At 42.8% G+C, this 23,516-nt stretch overlaps 1 protein-coding gene across 9 annotated transcripts in view; it reads left to right on the top strand.

The window, feature by feature from the left end:
• LOC145361675 (trinucleotide repeat-containing gene 6B protein-like) overlaps positions 1-23,516 on the top strand; it is a 166,920-nt gene that overhangs the window by 77,346 nt on the left and 66,058 nt on the right. For 7 of the 9 annotated variants that reach the window (XM_080217570.1, XM_080217577.1, XM_080217576.1 and 4 more), the window contains one exon: positions 15,856-15,943. In XM_080217570.1, coding sequence (XP_080073696.1) covers positions 15,856-15,943 — 88 coding nt within the window. Of the gene's footprint in view, positions 1-15,180; positions 15,224-15,855; positions 15,944-23,516 lie in introns of all 9 variants that reach the window. The other 2 variants (XM_080217575.1, XM_080217573.1) reach the window with 1 other exon arrangement.

The following is a 23,516-nucleotide window of genomic DNA, read 5'->3' on the forward strand; positions in this document are numbered from 1 at the left end:
GGGTACACTGAGGGAGAATTTAGCATGGCCAATGCACCTAACTAGTGTGCGTTTCGGACTGTGGAAGGCAGCCAGAGCACCCAGAAGAAACCCACGTAGACACGAGGAGAACATGGAAACGCCACACAGACAGTGACGCAAGCCTGGAATTGAACCCGGGTCCCCGGCACTGTGAGGCAGCAGTGCTAACCACTGTGCCATCCTCCGATAATCCAATATGATTATTGCCGTAGAGGTATTAATTGATGCTTTATTTTAAAGGAGGGTAACATCACCCCTCTTTGGTTTCTTTCTCTTGTGCACTTCCAGTTAAGTAGTAATGTTTACTTGTGAACGTAGCCCAGTCCATCACGCAAGCCAGCCTCCCATCCATTAACTCTGTCTACATTTCCTGCTGCCTCAGCAAAGCATCCGCATAATTAAGGACCCCATGCACCCCGGGCATTCTCTCTTTCACCTTCTTCCATCTGGGAAAAAAAGGAAAAGTCTGAGGTCACGTGCCAACCATCTCAAGAACAGCCTCTTCCTTGCTGAACGGACCTACCTTGCATTAAGTTGATCTTTCTCTGACTAGCTGTGACTGTAACACTGCATTCTGCACTCTCTCCTTTCCTTCTGTATGAATGGCCTACTTTGTATGCTGCACAAGAAACAATACTTTTCACTGTATGCCAATACATGTGACAGTAATAAATCAGATCAAATTGTTACCAACTGCCTCATTTGTACCTCGTGTGTATGGATATGAGTTAAATGTAACCAAAAGGATGCACTTTTTCAAAATGGACCTCGAGGGTATGATGATGCACAGTGGCTATTTTGTAAATTGGACCCCTGATTCAGTGTTGACACTGATCCAGAAATGTGCAAACCGCATGGGCTATAATATGTGATATGCCTAACTCTTATTTCACCACTGTCAGTAATAGGCCAAGAACAACCATTTACTTCAACCTATGTTATTCAAGCACAACTCAAGGGCAGGATACATCGTTGTACAGCTGACTGTTTTCACAACTCAGCTGGGTGCATTAGAAATATTTCACAAATCCTCTGTTTGTAATAATAGTGATAGTGTTTTTTTTTGGTTGAGATGTGGGTGAATCTTGACTGCAGAGCCCTAACTGATAGAGTTGTTTTTTTGGTTGCAGTTAACGATGGTCCATTTTACTGATGTTCAGCTTTTGAACCCTGTGTAGAAACTACTCTTGTTTGTGTCCGGTGCTAGAAAAATGGCCTTCGAGCAATATGTTCCTTTTTTCCAAAGATCTTTGTTCTACTGAAAAAATTCCCAAGATCATATCTCATTATGTAGTCAGATGTTGGCAGTGGGAAACATGTTGATTTAAGCTTGGGGTGGCACAGTGGTTAGCACTGCTGCCTCACAGCACCAGGGACCCAGATTCGATTCCTGACTTGGGTCACTGTCTGGAGTCTGTATGTTTTCCCTGTGCCTGAAGGACGTTCTGGTTAGGGGCGTTGACCCAAACAGGTGCCAGAGTGTGGCGACTAGGGGAATTTCACTGTAACTTCATTGCAGTGTTAATGAAAGCCTTATTTGTGACTGATAAGTAAACTTTAAGCTAGCTAATATGAGCAAACTTCGTTTTTTTTTTAAGAGGAATCTAATTTTGGATATTACTTAAGGTGCAGTGTCATCTTGTCTCAGCTTCTGATTTGTATCGCTGCAGCACTTTCATAACTGGAACAGCTGGGTTCAGGTTGCTATATATAGCTTGCTTTCCTTTACTGTGCACTGTATAGTCGAGTGGTCAAGGGGAGTCTGCAGAAGTTTTTGCTGGTGCAACAGAACATGTTTCAAAAATCTGCCTACACAATAAAACAGCCTAGTCTTCATTTTTCTGGGGGTCCATCATTACTTCTCTTTGCACGAGACCTAACTCCTTCACGTGGAAGCCAGATTACTGAAGGGGAGCAGGGAAAATCTGCTGAGATCCAGAGCAAACTTTTCACTTTTACAAATCCAACTTGAAACAGAAACTAAGGGAAAATATCCAAACTCTGTTTTTAGTACGAGGCACCCAAGCCTCAACTTTATTCCAGAAAATGACTCTCTTCATGGAACTTGTAAAAGTACGTTATATAAATGTTCAAATTTGACATAACTTAAAGTGTAATGCAAACCTGTTTCTTCCAGTACAACACGAGTTGCTTCACTACACTTGCCGAAGCAGGTTATATTTAAATGTACATTTATATTCCATATTAAACATTCTCCAACCCATCCAGCCTAGGGATTTTCCACAGGTGTAAAGCGCACCTGCTTTCAGAAGTAAAGCCTGAATGCCGTAAAGCTGTAACTTGTCCTTTTCTTCCAGTGATATGACCGACCCTGGCCACCACGGTGAGTGCAGCATGCCACGGAGGTCACTAATTTGATTCCTGGTCCAAGCTGAATTAGCTGATCTTTAGCTGAAAGAGCAGGAGGGCACTATTGGTTACCTCAGTGGTGTTAGCATGGTATGAGGCATAATAGTGCTTGCACTGATTTTTCACCCCAATTCTGTGTGCACGAGTGTGGACAAACATGGTTTCCTTTCTGAACTCATAAGAGAAAATGCTGGCAGATCTGGCAGCATTTCGAGTCCAGATGACCCTTTATCAAAGCTCAGCTCAGCTTTGACAAAGGGTCATCTGGACTCAACGTCCCCTCTTTCCTCTCTTGACAGATACTGCCAGACCTGCTGAGGTTTTCCAGCATTTTCTGTCTTGGTGTCAGATTCCAGCATCAGCAGTAATTTGATTTTATCTATGGTTTCCATTTCTAGTGTCCCTTCTGCGTTGGCCAGCGGAAGTGGCTTTAAGCAATCTTTATTTCCCACTCTTCAAATTATTTTCATAGATTCTATTAGCAGATGAAGGATACTGAAGCTACGAGTCTTTATATAATAGCACATAGCTAGTGGAGAGTTTTAGAAATTAGTTTGGTAAGGTAACTGCGATTGGAGAGGATATCACACACTTTGAGCTGAGTGGTGTCCAGCCAAAGGCTAACTCACTAGATTTATTTGGCTGGGTTACCTAATGTGCTGAATCATTGCAATGATCCACTTGCAATTCCTTTTAGTTTTTAGGGCAATACATCATTTGCATTTTTCTCACACACATTTCAGAGTATTTTCACTGCTTCCCTATACTGTTTCCTTTAGTCACTCTATTTAGAAATATCCTGAATGAATAATGGTGTGCCCAAGCAAGCACATTTTTGGTGTAAACATTGAATAACAATGTTTTATTATGTTGTACAAAGAATTGACATTCATAATGTTAGCTCAGGAAAACCTATTGCGTGAGAATAACGTTCCCTACTTTGTCCTAACTGAGATGTTAATCTTGATTCAGCCATTAAAATGTGAGGCAAGTCTTGAGTCCATTTAAGCATCCCTCCACTAATGTTACATTTTTTTTACTGAAAGTTCGTAAGTAGAACAAAATCAACTCAGATTTTTGAAAATTAATTCCTTTGTATTGGTATGAAAAATATGTGGTTTCTCTTAAGAAAGGAATTCCTTTTTATCCAGCAAAAGTGATTGTTTTCTGTTAATAGTTTCTGGTTGAAGAACAATAGCATTATTGTGGACTACTCTTGGGTCCAGGAGTGTCAGCGTCTTGTGATAACCTAGTATATACATTGGAACAGCATAGCATTCCTCACTCCAGAAATCCTCCTCTGGTTATCTTTCATGATCAGCACACTGCAGCATTTAATTTCTGCCATAATGTGGTTCGCTCAGTTGGCTGGCGCAGAATAATGCCAACAGTCCAAGTTCAATTCCTGTACCAGCTGAGGTTACTCATGAAGACCATGCCCCCTCAACCTTTCCCTCACCTGATGTGTGGTGATCCTCAGATTAAATCACCACCAGTCAGCTCTCCCCCTCAAAGGGCAGAGCAGCCTACGGTCATCTGGGATTACATCAACTTTACCTTTACTCCATTTGTTAAATTTCTGCTCTGTGTTAAAGCAGGTGTACTGTATTTGATTATATAACAATGGAACTCAAATCCCTAAGCCCTTTAGCTCTTCTGACATCATTGGTAAACATGCTACATGATGTGGGACTTCACTCCTATCAGTATGCACTGAGACCTGGTCTCAGGTGAGGCGGTTGGCCCCGGTACTTTGGTGTAGAGATGAGAGAATAAACTCTTACTAACTCGTTGTCCCTTTTTGGAATGGGTTACGATGGAGGTTGAAAGCAGAATTGAATTTGGTTATGATGCTCTCCTCCCCGTGATTAAACATCTTGCAGAATCCTCATGCACGAGATTCTTGCCAGAAAGATTTCTAGATGGGTGAGTTCCTGGAAGTCATTGGTGAGTGCACTGGAACTGGGCTTCCCGCAGCGAGTTGATTACTGTTGTGAGAGGCGGAACTCCAAACTGTAATCTTTAAAAACCCTCCAACTGGGACCCTGTAGACACTAGGTGCACTTCTGATGGTGATGAGGTGACATTATTGAAGACAGTTAGGATCAGAAGCACATTATTTGTTTAAAGGTGACTAGGTTGCTGAGATTATCATGGTGCTGGAAGGCTAGTTTTAGTGGAATGACTCTGCTTACAATTGTAGTTCTGAATTTTAAGTAATTTCCCCAGTTAGTTTTAACATCGAACTACAATTTTCATATCCGGTCCACTTAGACTTCAGGGAAAGCGATGGTCTTGTGATATTACCACTAGACTATCAATCTGGAAGCTCAGCTAATGTTCTGGGGACCTGGGTTTGAATCCCACCACAGCAGGTGTTGGAATTTGAATTCAATTTTAAAAAAGGCTGAAATTAAGAATCTACTGATGGACCATGAAACCATTTCAGTTGCCAGAAAAACTTGTTCAGTAATGTCCTTCAGGGAATGAAATCTGCCGTCCTTACCCGGTCTGGCCTACATGTGACTCCAGAGCCACAGCAGTGAGGTTGATTCTCATCTACCCTCTGAAATGGCCCAGTAAGCCACTCAGTGCAAGGTCAACTACGGATGGGCAGTAAATGCTGACCAGCCAGCGACACCCATGTCTCATGAATGAATTAAGAAAATGAACTGCTTGAAAAAAAAACACAGTGCAGTAAGATATTCTTTCCCTCTCAACTTGGTGTTCCTGGAGAAAACGTCATGAGTTGTGTAAGGTGATGGGCGTCTATTGATAGTGGAATGAGAGAATGAATTTTGGGTTTCCACAGTATAAAGAGTTAAAGAAATCAAGTTCTATTCTAAATATATTTTCCTTCATTTCATGTTGATATCTCATTGATATTGTGTTGAGGCCATCCTGCTGAAAAAATGTGGGAATAGACCCTGTTTCCAGGCCTTAACTGCTTGTTGAAATGTACAGTAAACAGGATTATGTTGCATTAATTGGTTTCTCTATTATCCTCCTCCTGTGAAGCTTCCTTACTTGAGGTGGGGATTTCTTTCTCATTTGGTACAGGTGAGGAAACCTGCCGCAGCGGTAGAACAGTGGGTTGTTTGATAACTGTCAGCGGGGCCTTACTTCTGATTATACCATTGGCACTTTGTTATTCTCTGTTCTGCCTCCTTATTGTAAGGTTGTTGAATGGAGTTTCAAGATTTAGAATATTCAATGTTCTCCTCAATTTTGATCAGGATGAGGACTGGTTCAGCTTTATTCCACTTCTGTCAAATGGAATAGTTCATCCTGTGTTGGGTTTGGATCCATTTCTCTAAGGACCTTGATCTAATATCATCTAGAAAGGCTTTTTTAGAAAATCGCATACATTAGCCTTCCACTCATTAGATTTTGATTCCATAGTGCTAGTGCATGTTTCAAATTAAATGAGCGTCAGCATTCTGCAAATTATGTTAAAATTGTGTTTGTACTTTAGGGTAGGAATATTGAGAATGTATTTGGGTGGCACAGTGGTTAGCACTGCTGCCTCACAGCACCAGGGACCTGGGTTTGATTCCTGGCTTAGATCACTGCCTGTGCAGAGTCTGCATGTTCTCCCCTTGTTTGCATGGGTTTCCTCTGGGTGCTCTGATTTCGTCCCACAGTCCAAAAATCTGCAGGTTAGATGAATTGGTCATGCTAAATTGCCCCTCGTGTCAAGGGGATTATCTTAGGATAAATGCATGAGGTTATGGAGATAGGGTCTGCGTAAGATTGTGGTCGGTGCAGACTTGATGGGCTGAATGGCCTCCTTCTCACTGTATGATTCTGAGTGTTAGCACAATGATTGCACCCAAATTCACCCATGCTCTCTGGAACACCATTTCAAACAATGCATTCTGCAAATAGACACCATTACATCCCACAACCCCCTACCCCTCTTTTTGTTACTTTTTGTTCCTACTTAATGTGCTCCATCATTGGTTGACTTTTAAAACTAAGTAATGGGATATGGGCATTACGGGCAAGGCTAGCATTTGTTAACATTCCTAATTGCCCTCAAAGGTGGCAGTGAACTGCTGCCTTGTAAGGTTGCAGCCCCATGTGGTGAAGGGGTTTCCATGGTGCTGCTAGTTGCAGACTTTTGACCCACTGATGAAGGAACAGTTGCTGTGTTTCAAAATCAGAATGTGGCAGTGTCCCATGGTTTTGCTACTCTTTGTTCTTCTAAGCGGTAGAGGTTGCTGGTTTGGAAGATACTGCTAAAGAAACCTTGATGAGTTGCTGTATTGAGTCTTGTTTGCAGTTGGGATATCCTTCAACCACTGTGCTGGTGTTGGAGGCAGTGAGTGTTTATCATGGTGGGTGAGGTGCTGACCAAGTGGCTGCTTTATCCTGGATGGTGTTCAACTTCTTGAGTGTTGCTGGAGCTGCACTCTGTGGCAAATGGAGAGTATTCCATTATATTCTTGTGCCTTGTAGATGGTGGAAAGACTTTGGGTGGAGGGTGGGGGGGGAGGGGAGCGGGGCGTCAGAAAATGATTTGTCACAGCCCAGCCTCTGACCTGCCTTTTGTAGCCACTGTGCTTCTGGAGTTAGTCCAGTTATAAAGTTACTGGCCAGAGTAGAGGTTTTGATAATGGCAATAACATTGAATGTCATGGGGTGATGGTTGGATTCTCATTAGAGATTACCATTGTGATGGGTGGCGCAGTGGTTAGCACTGCTGCCTCACGGAGCCAGGGACCCAGGTTCGATTCCCAGTCTCAGGTCACTGTGTGGGGTTTGCCCGTTCTCCCTGTGTCTGCATGGGTTTCCTCTGGGTACTCCGGTTTCCTTCTCCAGTCCAAAGATGTGCTGATTAGGTGGATTGGCTGTGCAAAATTCTCCCTCGGTGAACCTAAACAGGTGCTGGAGTGTGACAGCTGGGGGATTTTCACAGTAACTTCATTGCAGTGTGAACGTAAGCCTTACTTGTGACTAATAAATAAATTTTATCTTGTGCGGTAGAAATGTTATTTATCATTTTAGCTTAATTCGAATGTCAGGTTCTCAGTGACTTCAATTTAATGAGGGCTGCTTGATTCTGCATTTGGTCAGATGCTGCCAATGTCGAGAACAATAATCCTTGCCTCAGGAATTCAGCCCCTTGTTCATTAGATTCTAAGTAATCGCTTATAAAGGCGCATTGACTTAGGTTGCCCTTGTCCTTCACCTCATGTCAATGGAATAACGTTGTTACAGCTTGGATGCAATGGGTACAAAAATTCCCTTTTTACAGCTTGAAATGCTGAGAGAGACTATTTATTTTGAGTTCTCCTTTCCCTTCCACGTTAGACCAGTTTCTGTTCGAGACCCTGTGCTGAGGTCACTCTAACACAATTTTTGAAGCATCCTTTCATGAAATGCATGCGTCACTGGCTAGGCCACCATTTGCTGCCCATCCATTATTGTCTTTGAGAAGGTGGTGGTGAGCTATCTTTTTGAACCACTGCAGTCCGTATGATGTAGATACACCCACAGTGCTGTTAGGAAAGAGGTTCCTGCATTTTGAATCAGTGACACTGAAGAAATGACAATTTAGTTCCAGAGTAAGATGGTGTGTGGTTCAGAGGAGAACGCTCACTGACGGTCTTCCCATGCATCTGATGCCCTTGGCCTTAGGTGTTTGAAGTTGTGGGTTGGGAAGGTGCAGTTGAAAGAGGCTAAAATGAGTGGTGTGGTGCATCTTGTAGATTGCACACACTGTTGCCACTGTACATTGATAGTGAAGGGATTGAATGTTTAAGTTATTGATTGGGTGCCAGTCAACTGGCTTTGTTCTGGATGGTGTTGGGTTTCTTGAGTGTTGGTGGAACTGCACTCATCTAGGAGAGTGGAGGTTGTTCCATCACACTCTAGTCTTGTAAATGGTGTACTGGATTTGGGAAATCAGGCGATGAGTTACTTGCTGCAGAATTCCCAGTCTTTAACCTGCAAGTGTTAACCAGAGTATTTATGTGGCTGGTCCAGTTCAGATTCTGATCAGTGGTAGCCCCCAGGATATTGATAGAGGCAGATTCAACAATGATAATGCCATTCAATGTCAAGGTTGGATTCTTCCTTGTTAGAAATGCTCATAGCCTGGCACTTGAGGTTGTGGGTTGGGAAGGTGCAGTTGAAAGAGGCTAAAATGAGTGGTGTGGTGCATCTTGTAGATTGCACACACTGCTGCCACTATACATTGATTGTGAAGGGATTGAATGTTTAAGTTATTGAACATTGAATGTTTAAGTTAAGTAACATTCACACACAAGTGTGAATGTTACTTGTCACTCATCAGCCCAGGCCTTAATGTTGTCCAGGTTTTGCTGTACATGAACATGGACTGCCGCGGTGAGAAGTCACGAATGGTACTGACTATTGTGTAAACATCAGTGAACATCTCCACTCCGACTTTGTGATGAAAGAATGGCCATTGATGAAGCAGCTGCAAATGGTTGGGTCTAGGACACTACTCTGAAGAATTCCTGCAGTAATGACCTGGGAAGGGAGAGGATTGACTGCCAATAATCACCCCATCTATCTTTGTGCTCAGTATGACTGGAACCTCATTTTTTAATTCCCTTTTATGCAATGAGGAATTGCCCTGACAACTCCCAGCTGAATAGAATGTTCAAACATATGCAACGTCCATTCCATGTCCTATCATGGTTGACCCAAGCGAAGGCACATCAGAATGCTTTCCGGTGTGCTGTAGGGAGAAGCCAGCACAAAGTTGACTCCTACCAAAAAGAGTGTAAATAACTGCCCAGCAGCAAAATGGGTGCTGTTAAGCTTATGCCAGTACACATTTGATATAGACTGGCCTTAGACTGCAAAATTGATTCAAAGCAGCCCCTTCTGCCAGCCCATTAACTTTGATTACCTCCCAAGTTGCAAAGTGCATTTTTTTTTTGGAAATTGAAAGTACTTGCTGTTATTTTCTGGAAGAGACCATCTGTTCACAGCTTGTGTGTACAGATAAGAAGCAAATTATGTCAGGGAGGCTAATATGAGCAGAAATGCTCTTGCATGTCTCAACTCCGAATATTGCGTCATGCCATATATATCACATTACCAGCGAACCTCTTGAACCTTTTCTACTATTTTCAGTTTGTTTCTTGAATTTCTGTAACTGGGCTTTATCCAGGTCACTGCACTTGACAAGTCAATAAAAACTAGGAAATTGTAATGTCCTTGTTTCAGTCATTTCATAATATGAAATTTTCAGTTTTCAAAAAAAAATTTGCTCAATTGCACAGAACTTCCAGATTGCTTAATGTAATTCTTTCCGGCAGGCCTAGAATACTTAATAGATAGGGTAAGGATGATGTGGTCTTTAGATCGTTTAAGTTAGTTGATCTTCAGGAGAGGGGAACAGTTGGTGTCTTTTCAATGTCTTTGGCTGAGATCTGGATTTTCATTCTATTATCCAGAGCCGCTCATACACTAGCATAATGGCGTGAGCATGAATATGAGTTAACTACCTGTCTGATGTTCTCACTAGGTTTATTTAGCAATACAGACGATTTGCTGTGGCATTGCTCGCCGCTGTTTTTGAGTTTGAAGCATCCCTGTGATCTTTAGCTGCTGAGCTGGGTTCAAATGATTTTGCTTCTATAATTTTGTTGGAGGGTTTTTTTTCCTGGTTCCAAGTGAATGCAGAATATTGCTGTCCAGTGTTTCTTGGTAAGCAAATGGTGCTGAGTGCTGCGAGTCTGAAATGGAAGGGTATTTGATTGTGTGGCGCAGCTCCCTTTTGGTACCTTAACAATTGCTGGTTTGAGATATTTGTTTTTAATTGCTTTCCTAACTTACAACAGAACATCCATGAAAATCAGCTATCTGTATAACACTATAGAGGCTGACTACCAAGGAGGAAGTGCCTCACGTTCTCACTCATTCTCTAATGATGATCGATGTAGATAGTGGGTGATTACATTCTTTATCGGTGGTTTATGAAAAAAGCTTTTGACATCAGTTTGATTTTGAAAACACTCCGTGCCAGGACTTCCTTATCAGAAATGTTGATTACACACACAGACTTAAGACCGTAAGGCACAGGAGCAGAATTAGGCCACTCGGCCCATCGAGGCTGCTTTGCCATTCAATCATGACTGATATTTTTCTCATCCCTATTCTCTTGCCTTTTCCTCATAACCCCGATCTCCTTATTAATCTATCTATCGCTGTCTTAAAGACAGTGAATGACCTGGTCTCCAGAGCCTTTTGCAGCAATGAGTTCCACAGATTCCCCACTCTCTGGCTGAAGAAATTCCTTCTCACCTCAATTTTAAAGGATCGTCCCTTTAGCCTGAGGTTGTGCCCTCTGGTTCAGCTTTTCCTGCTAGTGGAAACATCCTCTCCATGTCCACTCTATCCAGGCCTCACAGTATCCTGTAAGTTTCAATAAGATCCCCCCTCATTCTTCTTAACTCCAACGAGTACAGATCCAGAGTCCTCAACCATTCCTCATACAACAAGCTCTTTATTCCAGGGATCATTCTTGTGAACCTCCTTTGGACCCTTTCCAAGGCCAGCACATCCTTCCTTAGATATGGGGCACAAAACTGCCCCCACAACTCCAAATAGGGTCTGACTGGAGCCTTATACAGCCTCAGAAGTACATTGCTGCTGTTGTATTCTAGCCCTCGCGGCATGGATGCTAATATTATGTTTGCCTTCCTAACTGCCGACTGAACCTGCACTTTAACCTTAAGATAATCTTAGACAATGTCTACCAAGTCCCTTTGTGTTTCTGATTTGTGTTCAAATCCAATCACATTTCTTCTTGCTATTGATTCTTGAGAGTCCTGCATTTCTCTCCCTCTTCCTGTTGTCAGTGTAATCAATTCCCCATTTGCTGTGTAAGCATGGATGCAATCCTCCTCAAACTCATTTTTGCCTTGACTTGAATGTTACATTCCAGCCTACTCTGTGGACTAAGCAGCTATGCTAATAGCTAATTCCAACACTTGGAAATGTTTTCCATAGGAAAATGTTCTTTAGGAGATGTACGAGGCAAGTTTTTTTTACACAGAATGGTGGGTTCCTGGAACTTGCTGCTGGGGGAGGTGGTGGAAGCAGATACATTTTAAGGAGCATCTAGACAAATACATGAATAGGGTGGAAATGGAGGGATATGGTCCCCGGAAGGGTAGGGGGCTTTAGTTCAGTCAGACAGCATGATTGGTGCAGACCTGGAGGGCCAAAGGGCCTGTTTCTGTGCTGTAATTTCCTTTGTTCTTCTGACATCGGGAAGGGGACAGTTCGGGGGAAATCATTAACTACGAGCATGTGTTCTGAATGTACACTCGAAGATATGTCCATCACTGACCTTTTTATCCTGCAGTATTTGTATAACAGTGCCATAAAATCTATTAGCTGGAACTTTGGCCCATTTTTCCCTTGCTAGCCCAGCAGCACTGATACCAATGTAAAGCGCTCACCACTGACTGGCTGTTATAGCAGAGACAACATTTTTACAGCCGCCACCCACTCTTCCATTCGCTCTGCTCCAGTCATACCAGCAAGTGTTTTTAAGGCACTGAAGGATTTCAAGTGAAAATAAGGTTTGAGTGATTGGACAGAAAGCTGGGGTTTCTGTTGTGGTGGGTGAATGAGTTCATGTTTCTCAAATTGGTGTTTTTTGACTGCTGTGTATGTGCGGCTATGTGGTAATGTATTGTCATTGCACAGGACATTCATTTAAACCGGGCCTACTCAGTACGATTCATTGTAGCAGGGATGATGTGAAATAGAGTGCCCCTCTTACATTGAATATGCTGTGATGTCTGTCTCGTGTGCAGACGCTTCAGTGAACTGCTATCACAGCAGCTTTCAGTTTTTTTGCCAGTTGCAAAGCGGATCCATGTAAGCTATGCTTATAGCATGTTACCAGCTGGAAAAGCTTAGTTGTAAAGCCCTTATATCCGGCACTCATTGGAGTAGCCATTGATAAGCTGAGTGTGTTTTAGAAGAAGTTACTTTTTGACCAGTTTTTCAGTCCACAAGTGGAAGAGCTGCCCTCTGGGGAATATGAACACTTCCCTGCTTTGCTCATCCAGTGTCAGTGTCAGGTTTAATACAGAGTAAAAACTCCAATCTTGCCCTAATAATTTGCTTTAACTGCAACTTCAGAACATGCACAGCTACGGCATTTTAATTTTGTACAACAGGCATTCGTGTGAGATGCGTGAGATTGCCAATTAGTGCTGAATCATGGACTGTTATCTTCTGTGAAGTCGTAGTTGCGTGTTTCTGGCTTAAGATGAGATGAAGTAATTTTCTTCATCCACTCACTACAGCACACTGTCTTTCTGCTAACCTTAGCTGGCTTTCAACTGGGAGTATGCAAGGTGAAAGGATTGTGCATCAATCTGAAACTATAGGGACATGATGCACAAAGTGTCTATTTGCTTTGTTCCAGAAGTGCTTGATTTGGTTTCTGTGGCTGTTGCATTGGAAATTGTAAGAAGTTTCACAACACCAGGTTAAAGTCTGACAGGTTTATTTGGTAGCAGGAGCTTTTGGAGCACGGCTGTCTCATCAGGTGAGTGCTCCTCATCAAGGAGCAGCACTCTGAAAGCTCATGCTACCAAATAAACCTGTTGGACTTTAACCTGGTGTTGTGAGACTTCTTACTGTGCTTACCCCAGTCCAACGCTGGCAACTCCACATCATGGCACTGGAAATTAAGCTTTTTCAAATAAAAAGGAACGCTAGTGTATCCTCTCTGGTGTTGCTAATGTGAATTGGAGGCACACGTCAACTAAAGTTTATTTAATAGCCAGAATCGGTCGTACTTTGTGACAGAAAAACAACACAAAATGAATTTGAAAACGAACAGAAATTTGACAGAAAAGCAGGACTGAAAGTTGTGACAATGGACTGCAATATTTGAGCAACGTGTGTTAATTGTTTGTTTGTGGGACATGGGTGTCACTGGCTGGCCAGTATTTATTGCCCATCCCTAGTTGTCCAAAGGCAGTTGAGTCAACTGTGTTGCTGTGGCTCTGGAGTCACATGTGGGTCAGACCGAGTAAGGATGGCAGATTTCCTTCCCTAAAAGGACATTAGTGAAACAGATGCGTTTTTCTGACATTCGGCAATGGTTTTATGGTCATGAACAGATTCTTAATTCCAGATATTTTTTATTGAATTCAAGTTCCATCGTGGCGGGATTCGAACCCAAACCCCCAGAACATGAGCTGAGTTTCTGGATTAATAGTCTAGCAATAATACCACTAGGCCATCACCTCCCCATTCATTTTTTTGGCTGTATCTTTGAACTGTACCTTTAGTGGAATGTAATTGGGAGAAAGGTTTTGTAGAAAAATAAAAGAAATTAACCACTTGGTCAAGTTAAAAACTTTGTCTTCACCGTTGAGCCGGTCAGCACCCCTCTTCACCGTTGAGCCGGTCAGCACCCCTCTTCACCGTTGAGCCGGTCAGCACCCCTCTTCACCGTTGAGCCGGTCAGCACCCCTCTTCACCGTTGAGCCGGTCAGCACCCCTCTTCACCGTTGAGCCGGTCAGCACCCCTCTTCACCGTTGAGCCGGTCAGCACCCCTCTTCACCGTTGAGCCGGTCAGCACCCCTCTTCACCGTTGAGCCGGTCAGCACCCCTCTTCACCGTTGAGCCGGTCAGCACCCCTCTTCACCGTTGAGCCGGTCAGCACCCCTCTTCACCGTTGAGCCGGTCAGCACCCCTCTTCACCGTTGAGCCGGTCAATAATAATTCTAGTCATCCAAGAAAATTACAAATTAGTGCAGAGCCAGCCAAAAAAGTCTGTTCACAATCTATGATGTATATGCAATAATATTTCTGCAGCCTGCTTTGCCTGAGATGCGTCACTTTTTAAAAACTATTGTTATTTAAACGGTCTGGGAGCATGCAACGTGTTTATCAAGTTGAGCAGACAACCTTTTGTCAGCATATTTACAATGCTCGTTTAAAGGGAAGGAACATCAGGAGTACTTTTTGTTCAAAGCAAAGTTGTTGTGAAAAGACCCCCCTCCTCCTCGGTAAATAAAAGCTACAAAATATGACAACATTGTTTAATTTTCCTCCCTCTTTGATTTAATTTGTAGTGACTTGATCCCTGATCCTGAAGGTTGTAGGTTTAAGGTCCGTGGAACGTCAGCATAAAATCTAACCTGATTCTATGCTGGAATACTGAATGAGTGCTGCAAAGTCAGAGATCCTATCCCTCAGATGAGAAATGAAACTAAAGTCCTGAGATAATAGAGAGAACGGGGTGTTAAGGAATATGGAGCTCATAGACCATAGAATCCTACAGTGCAGGAGGTGGCCATTTGGCCCATTTGAGTCTGCACTGAGCACAGTCCCACCCAGGCCCTATCCCCATAACCCCATGCATTTACTCTAGTGCCCCCGACACTAAAGGGCAATTTAGCCTTGCCAATCTACCTAACCCGCACATCTTTGGAGGGTGGATGGAAATCGGAGCACTCAGAGGGAACCCACACAGATGCTGAGAGAATGTGCAAACTCCCTATGATGCAGTGACCCAAGTCAGGAATTGAACCCGGGTCCCTGGCGCTGTGAGGTAGCATTGCTAACCACTGTGCCACTAAGGCAAGTAAATCAAATTGAGGTGAAGATCGGTCATAATCTAATAGAATGGCAGTGTGTGTTTGAGGGGCTGAATGCCCACTATCTGTTTCTATGTTTCATTAATATTTTAGTTCTCTATTTTTAATGAATCCCGTTTGTTTACTGCATGGCTTTCTAATAGCATTCCCTGGCTTTTTCTCACTTGACAGCTAGAAGAGCAGCACTGAATCCCATTCTTGCAATATCCCACAGGTACGTGAGTCAAATGGAAGCCCAGATACACATGAAGCAGCAAGTCCTCCAAGGCACAAGCTGGGGAGAACGGTGCTGCAAATTACCCCCAAGCTATGTAATACTTGTGGCATTAGAAATTCCGAGCAGACCATCTAAGTAGTGTCTTTGTAGCATTGAATCAGCTGCACTTTTGTGGTCCTTTGCCTGTACCCAAACTGACTTGGAACTGATATTGCGTAGGTGGGGCGCCTTGGCTGATTTTTGTTCTCTGTGTCAGATGAGTGGAATTTCCACCTCCTTGTAAAATAATGTTTACAGTTTCCAAGGAATTGTGAAGAAAGTGACCACTGACTTAATCAAGAGGTTTATTAAATTTAGTTGTGGCTGCTTCCAGTCTAGTACCAATAATTAATGCTCCTGACAATGAGTATGTGATGGAAAACCTTGAAGTGAAAATGCTCGATGCACACAGCTGGATCTGCGAAGAGAAAGGACAGATTAACCTTCCAGTTTCCAGGTGTTGACAGTTCCTGCTTTGTGATTCCAGCCTTTTCTGTTTTTGTTTTGGTTTCTCTGTTTATGATGCTTGCAGTCCTTGCTTCCTGCTCTAATAAAGTAACATTTCTCCTTTTTGATGCGGTCCTTTACAGAGAGAAGGAAGAAGAAAAGGAAGAACAGTTAATGGAAGAAAAGAAAAGGAAAAAAGAGGACAAGAAAAAGAAAGACGCCACTCAGAAGGTGAGACTGAAGGTCTGCTTCTTGCACCGATGTATACCCAAGTACAACTTTCTTATCGAATCTCCTGCATCTATCAGTAAATGTTGCTGGCTTGCATGTCTGTTTCTACAATATATATCTTGATTGTAATGTGTTACAGCCACATCACTGTACTGCTTATTCGAATGGATGCCATATGTGGAGATGCCATGTTGGACTGGGGTGGGCACAGTAAGAAGTCTCATAACACCAGGTAAAAGTTGAACAAGTTTATTTGGAATCACGAGGTTTTGGAGCGCTGACTCACCTGATGAAGGAGCAGCACTTCGAAAGCTTGTGATAAAAAGTAAACCTGTTGGACTTTGACGTGGTGTGGTGAGACTTCTTGCTGCATCCAGACGGGTGAAATTTAGTAGCATGCAATTAGGAAAACATGAAAGTACAGAACTGGAATCCATCTGATCAGTTCCACAAATCAGTAGCCCTCAATTGCCTATTCCCTCAAATAATTGTCTAATTCCGCCTTGGATTTTCTGCAGTGTCAGCCTCCTGGGAGTGCCTATTCCTCACATTTGCTACCTTCTGTATAATGCAGTTAAATCTCAGGTCTGCTTTCACCTCAAACCCATGCTCACTGCTTTTGAAGTTTGTGACAATCTTGAACCTTCTATGCCTGAAAGAGCCATCGCTCCCCTTGAGCATTCTCTCCCAAATATGCAATCTCTTGCTCTTCCGTTTGTTAAAACACTATGTTCTCGGCTGTCCTCCCTTAAACTAACTCCTGTGTCTAGATAATATTACTAATACGGTAACCTGAAATGTGTATGGAATTCCAGGAGTACCCGTATAGTGGTTTTTGCAGACGTAGCATTACCGTTTAAGGTTAGTGCCCTGGCTATCCATCTTTGCGCTCTGTATGGTAGTTCTGTGAGCTAAACACCGATACCCACACACCGCCCTCCAGACCCACTGCAGATACCCACCAAGTTGATGATGCCGATGTTTATTTGCCCTACCGGGGCATTACCTTGCATGTAACTGTTCAAATTGCAATTTACCACTCCTTGGACAATTTCCCAACCTTTCCAGATTTATTTGTCTGTGGTGAACAAATTTCCTACTGCTGCTTCACCCCCAATTTGGTGTTAACTATAAACTTAAGCTCTTCTCTGGCCCCAGCCCCAATATTTTTAATATGTTTGTTTGTGAAATGTGAATGTTGCTGACAAGGTCAACATTTATTGCCCATCTGTAATCGCCCTCGAGCAGGTGGTAAGCCACCAATTACTTTTATGGCCTGTAAACAGAAATGGCCCAGCTAGTTACTGTGTCATGTTTGCACGCTACCATTCACAGCATTCTTTGACATTTTCAGTTTCCTATCCACCTCCAATACTTGTCCTCATTCCATGTGTTTGAGTGTTGTGGACTGATTACCTGTATGTCTGAATGCAAGAAAAAGAGCAGTAATAGGTCAGACACTCCTTTAAACTTGCTTTGCTATTCAGTATGATCATGGCTGATCTCCTTCCTCGGCTCTGCTTTCCTGCTCTGTTGTCTTCAGTTCCATTGATTCCCTTATTGTCCAAGGACCTCTTAATGTTATTACAGTTTTAAACGCTTGCTGAATTAAAATCTAGATAATTTTCTTCAACAAAGGTCTGTTGTTCCTGTAGAGCAAGATCATTCTCCCATAACCCCATGCTACTGTCTTGGCTTAAAAGCAGAGTTTTAATCTCCTTTCCTGGGTACCTTCTCTACCCAGCCCTATGCCAGACTCCCTGGCCTGTAGTTTGAAGGCACTTCTCCTTGAGTTCTGTGCTTGAAAGCAGGTCCAACCCACAGCGCCACAATCTCCATCATAGGTAGGGCAAGGAGGCAAGTCTCAGATCCACTCCAGCTGAGACGGGGATCAAGCCAACTCACTTGGTACCAATCTGATCCACATTAGATGTCCAGCCAACTGAGCCAACCGACCCCTCAGGTTTGAGTTACTGTGTAGCGCACATTTTTAAAAGTTTATTGTAGTTTGGGGCTATGGATAATGATCTTCCCATCACATGGTTGATGTGAAATCTCTCCTCTTACCGCCTGCCCTTGGCGTGTGTTGGAAGGATTTGCGAGTTGATACTCAACCCGTTTGCTCACATAATGTACACATCTGCATTTGACTATCAATTTCTGGAATGGAACCTGAATCTGCAGCTTCTGGGAGGGATGCTTCCCACTCCCACCTCCTTGCCATTCCATACTCTGTTTTAAAGATTGATGTTATGTGAGCCTCACCATCTCTAATTATTTGCTTGCTGTGAATATACTTATAGAAATGATTGATATTACTTTTTAACATCCCTGCTATGCAAATCTCACTTTCTATTTTTGGTCATCTGACCAGTTTCTTCACTGCCTTAACCTGTTCTAGAATTTTGTTTCGGCTCACAGAGCTACTTGTAGATTTTAATTTTCAGAACAATTTCTTCTTAATTTTATTTCTTTATTTTCTGTTTTTTTTAATATTAGCCTTTTCTCTTAATATCGCAGTGTTGTGACCTGTAACTGTTCTGTGCTTTATGAATAGTGTCTCTCTACATAGTGTACACTTTGCAGTGACGTTGCGTATAGATATCCACTTCTAATTGCTATCCACTTACTTCCAAAGCACCTGCGCCCTGATAATGGATGCGGTCAGGATAAGCCCTTTGCCGTGAGGTGTGGGAGTGCAGAATGTGACGGCTAACTTAGGGATCTGGTGCAGATGGGAATCTCTCTGCATTGGGAAGTGTTCAATGTTTTAATTAAGTTAGCAGACAGGTGATTATTTGGTGAGTTAATATTTTGTCCTTTAATGTTAAACTGGTACTGGGGCCATATAGTATTCCTTAAATTTATAGCTTAACTATTTATAACTACAGATATCAGTTGGATTGTAGTTCTAAATTGGAAACGTAATAAGCTAAAGTAAACATGGCAAGGCAGGTGATGTGTTGCAGTTGTAGCATGTGAGTTGGTGGACACCATTGTGATCTAGGTGAACCGCACCTTCTGTAAGTATTTGCAGCTCTGAATTGGTGAGCTGGAGTCTGAACTTCAAATGCATCAGGGAGGGAAATCATCTGGACATTTCCTTCCAGGAGACATTCACACCGCTTGGGCTAGGTGAACCTTTGGTTCGTGGTCAGGGAGAGGGAGGTGCGAGTAAGGCAGGTATTGAGATCCAGGAGTTAGTTGTCATCTGCCTTTGTAGCCATCCAGTAAGTTTGAGGTTCTTGCAAACTTTGGGGGACAAGATACAGGAACACAGGGAGAATGAGCTAGTTGTTGATGCAGGGAGCTATTCAAGTGTGGAGGTAAAAAGAAACGTAGTAGTAGGGAAACTGTATAGTAAGGGGGATAGTTATTGTTCTTTACAGTTGAGAACATGAGCCCCGAAGGCTGTGTCGCCTGCTTCGTATCTCAGTTAAGAATACAATCTCAGGACTGCAGAAGGACTTGGAGTGGGAAGGAGAGGAGCCAGTTGTCATGGTCCAAAAAGATCAATTAGACTTGGAGGTTCTGATAAGGGAGCATGAGCAGCCAAGGACTAAATTTAAGACAGTCAGATACACGAGCAGAACTAGACCATTCAGCCATTGAGTCTGCTCCATTCAACATGTTGATATGATTCTCATCCCCATTCTCCTGCCTTCTTCCCATAACCCTTGATTCCCTTATTGATAAAAAACCTATCTATCTCTCTCTCTCTCTCTCTCTCTCTCTCTCTCTCTCTCTCTCTCTCTCTCTCTCAAAGATGTTCAATGACCTGGCCTCCACAGCCTTCTGTGGCAATGAGTTTCCCAGATTCACCACCTTCTGGCTGAAGAAATTCCCCCCATCTCAGTTTTAAAACCCCTTCACTCTGAGGTTGTGCCCTGGAGTTCTAGTCTCTCCCACTAGTGGAAACATCCTCCCCGTGAACACTCTATCCAGGCCTCTCAGTGTTCTGTAAGTTTCAATTAGATCCCCCTCATCCTTCTAAACACCATCGAATACAGACCCAGACTCCTCAATCGCTCCTTATATGACAAACCCTTCATTCCTGGGATCGTTCTTGTGAACCTTCTCTGGTTCACTTGGTGAACTTCCTTTTGTGAACCTCCTCTTAAAAAGTAGAACCACAAAAGTAATAAAGGATTGTGACCTGACCATGAGCAAATTGACATACAATAACCACGATTAGAGAGTTAAATGTCTGGCTCAAAGATTGGCTCAAAAGTGGGAGAAATGGATTTTGGTTCATTGGACAATGGTGCTAGTACTAGGGAAAGAAGAATCGGTACCATTGGAATGGCCAGCATCTCAACCATGTTGGGACCAATGTACCGGCAAACCGTATACCCAAGGCACTAGGGGTTTAAATAGTTGAGGTGGTGAGTGGATGGAGGGTTCATGTGAGGGGAATTTTAGAAACTTAGAGTAAGGATAAGACATTAGTTCAGGATAGAGATCGGGTAATGATGGCCAGAGTGTGACAGGAAGGAACAAACGTGTGCATGTGTAAATGAGGTCAAAGAGTAGGGAAAAATTGTCTTTTTTAAAATAATGTAAAGCTCTTTATCTGACTGCATGCGGCACTCGTAACAAGATGGATGCGTTTGTTCGTGAGAATCAGGCATTGCTGGCTGCATAATTATCCTCAAGATGGTGGTGAGCTGCCACCTTGAACTGCTATAGTCCATGTGGGGTAGGTAAACCCACAGTGCTGTTAGGAAAAGAGTTCTAGGATTTTGATCCAATGACAGTGAAGGAACAGTGATTATTTCTGTCAGGATGTTGTGTGACTTGGAAGGGAACTGGTGGATGGCAAAGTTTCCATCTTCCTTGGTGATAGAGGTCATGGGTTTGGAAGATGCTTTGGAAGGAGCCTTGGTGATTTGTTGCAGTGCATGTTGTAGGTTGTGTGCACGCTGCCACTGTGTGTTGGTGGTGGAGGGAATGGATGTTGAATGTGATGGTGGAATGCCAATAGGTGGGCTGCTTTGTCTTGGATAGTGTCCAGATTCTTGTGCTGTGGGAATTGCACTTCTCCAGGCAAGTGGAGGTGTATCTCATCACACTCCTGACACACAATGGTGGACAGGTTTAGGGGACTCTGGATGTGAGTTACTCGCTGCAGAATTCCCAGCCTCTGACCTGCTCTTGTAGCCACTGTATTGATATGGCTGGGACTAATTCAGTTTCTACTCAGTAGTAATCCCAGAATGTGAATAGTTTAGGATTCAGCAAAGTATTGCCATTGAATGTCGATGGGAGAGCATTAGAGTCTTGTGGGACTTGATCATTGCCTGAGACTTGTGTGGCGGAATGTTCTTTGTCAGTTAAGCCTGAATATTGTCCAGCTCTTGGTGCACACACACGCAGTATCTGAGGAGTGGCGAATGGTGCTGAACATTGTGCAATCATTAGCGAACATCCCCTCTTCTGACCTTATGATGGAGGAAAGGTAATTGATGAAACAGCTGAAGATGGTTAGGCTTTCGATACTATCCTGACAAACTCCCGCCATCATGTTCTAGGCTGTTGACTTCCAGCAACCACAGCCATCTTCCTTCCTTTGTGTCAAATATGTCTCCAACCAGTGGGGCGTTTTCTACCTGACTCCCATTGACTCCAGCTTTGTCAAGTTCCTTTGTTGCCATATTTTGTCAACTTGATAGCACAAATAGAAATAAATGAGTATTATAGCCACTATGAGGCATGTTTGCAAAGTGATCACAGTTAGGACCTGAACTTCCAATGTATTTGAAGGGGAAGAAGAAAGGAAAAGGAGGTGGAATGGCTCTGTTAGGAAAGAATGAGTTGAATAGAGTGATGAGAAATGATCTTGGTTCGGAGGTTCAAAATGTAGAATTATTATAGCTGGAGATAAGGAATGGTGACTGGTTTATAGGACTCTAACAATGGTTATATTGCAGAACAAAATATACATAAGTAATAATGACGGCTTGCAAATAAAATTACTATAATAATAATCAAATTAGCAAAAGTAACTTGGACGAAGAGTTCATAGAATGTATTAAGAACATTTCTTTGAAACCAAACAGGAAACGAGGCTACTTTAGAATCTGGCAACGTGCAATGATGCACAGTTAACTAATGACCTCATAGTAAAGGATCCTTCAGGTAAAAGTGACCATAATAGGATCAGGTCTCCCATTCAGTTTGAGGGTGAGAAATTCTGGGTCTGAAACGAGTGTTTCAAACCTAAAGGCAAATCCACGTAATTAATTGAAGGCAGTGTTGGCTGAAGTAGCGCGGAAAATAGGTTGAAGGGTAAGGTGGTGGGAAATCAATGACATTCAATAAACGGGATATCTGATAGTTCTCAACAGATATATATTCTAATGTGAAACAAAGGTGCTACCAGAAGGATGCGCCGTCTGTGGTTAACTGAGCAAATTAAGAATGGTATCAAATTGAAAGAAAAAATATGCAAAGATCAGTGTTAGCCAAGGTGGGGACACTTTTTTAGAATGCAGCAAAAGATGAATAAAAATAAGTAAAGGGAAACACTGGAGTATGTGAGATAAGTAGCAAGATATATAAAAACAGTAAACGCTTCTACAAATAAATAGAAGGGAAGAGAATAGATTAAGTAAGCATTGGTCCTTTAGAGGGTGACTAATGAGAAATTTGTGGTGATTCTGAACAATATTTTATACCTATCCTCACAACTGAAGACACATCAAACATCCCAGGAACAGGAGAAAAGCGGTACGGTGGCACAGTGGTTAGCACTGCTGCCTCACAGTGCCAGGGATCCAGGGTTCAATTCCCAGCTTGGGGCACTGTCTGTGTGGCGTTTGCACGTTCTCCCTGTGTCTTTGTGGGTTTCCTCTGGGTGCTCCGGTTTCCTCCCACACTCCAAAGATGTGCAGGTTAGGTGGATTGACCATGCTAAATTGCCCCTTAGTGTCAGGGGAACTGGCTAGGGTAAATGCATGGGGTTGTGGGGATAGGGCCTGGGTGGGATTGTGGTCGGTGCAAACTTGATGGGCTGGATGGCCTCTTTCTGCACTGTAGGATTCTGTGATCTATGAGTCAGCTGGTAAAATCAAGAGGCAATAGGGAGAAACTTAACTATTTCAATCACTAAAGAAAAAGTACGTGGAAAAGCTAATGGGACTAAAGGCTAACAAATTCCCTGGACCTAATAGCCTGCATTCCAGTATCTTAAAGGAAGTGGCTACAGAGATAGTGGACTCATTAGTTTTAATCTTCCAAAATTCCCTAAATTCTGGAAACAATACCATTCAAAAAAGGAACGAGAGAGAATGCAGGAAACAATAGGTTGGTCAGTCTAACATCTCATTGGAAAAATGCTAGAATCCATCATTAAGGAGGTAGAGCAGGACATTTAGAAAATCATAAAACAATCAGGCACAAGAATGCATGGTTTTGTGAAAGGGAAATTGTGATTGAAAAATTTATTAGCTCTTTGAGGATGTAAGAAGCAGATGGATAAAGGGGAACCAGGAGATGTAGTGTAATGGGTTTCCAAAAGGAATTTGACAAAGTTCCCCATTAAGGGTTAATCAGAAGATAGGAGCTCATAGTG

Source organism: Carcharhinus amblyrhynchos, chromosome 35 (assembly GCF_965287045.1).
Source record: "Carcharhinus amblyrhynchos chromosome 35, sCarAmb.v2.hapA, whole genome shotgun sequence".
NCBI lineage: Eukaryota > Metazoa > Chordata > Chondrichthyes > Carcharhiniformes > Carcharhinidae > Carcharhinus > Carcharhinus amblyrhynchos.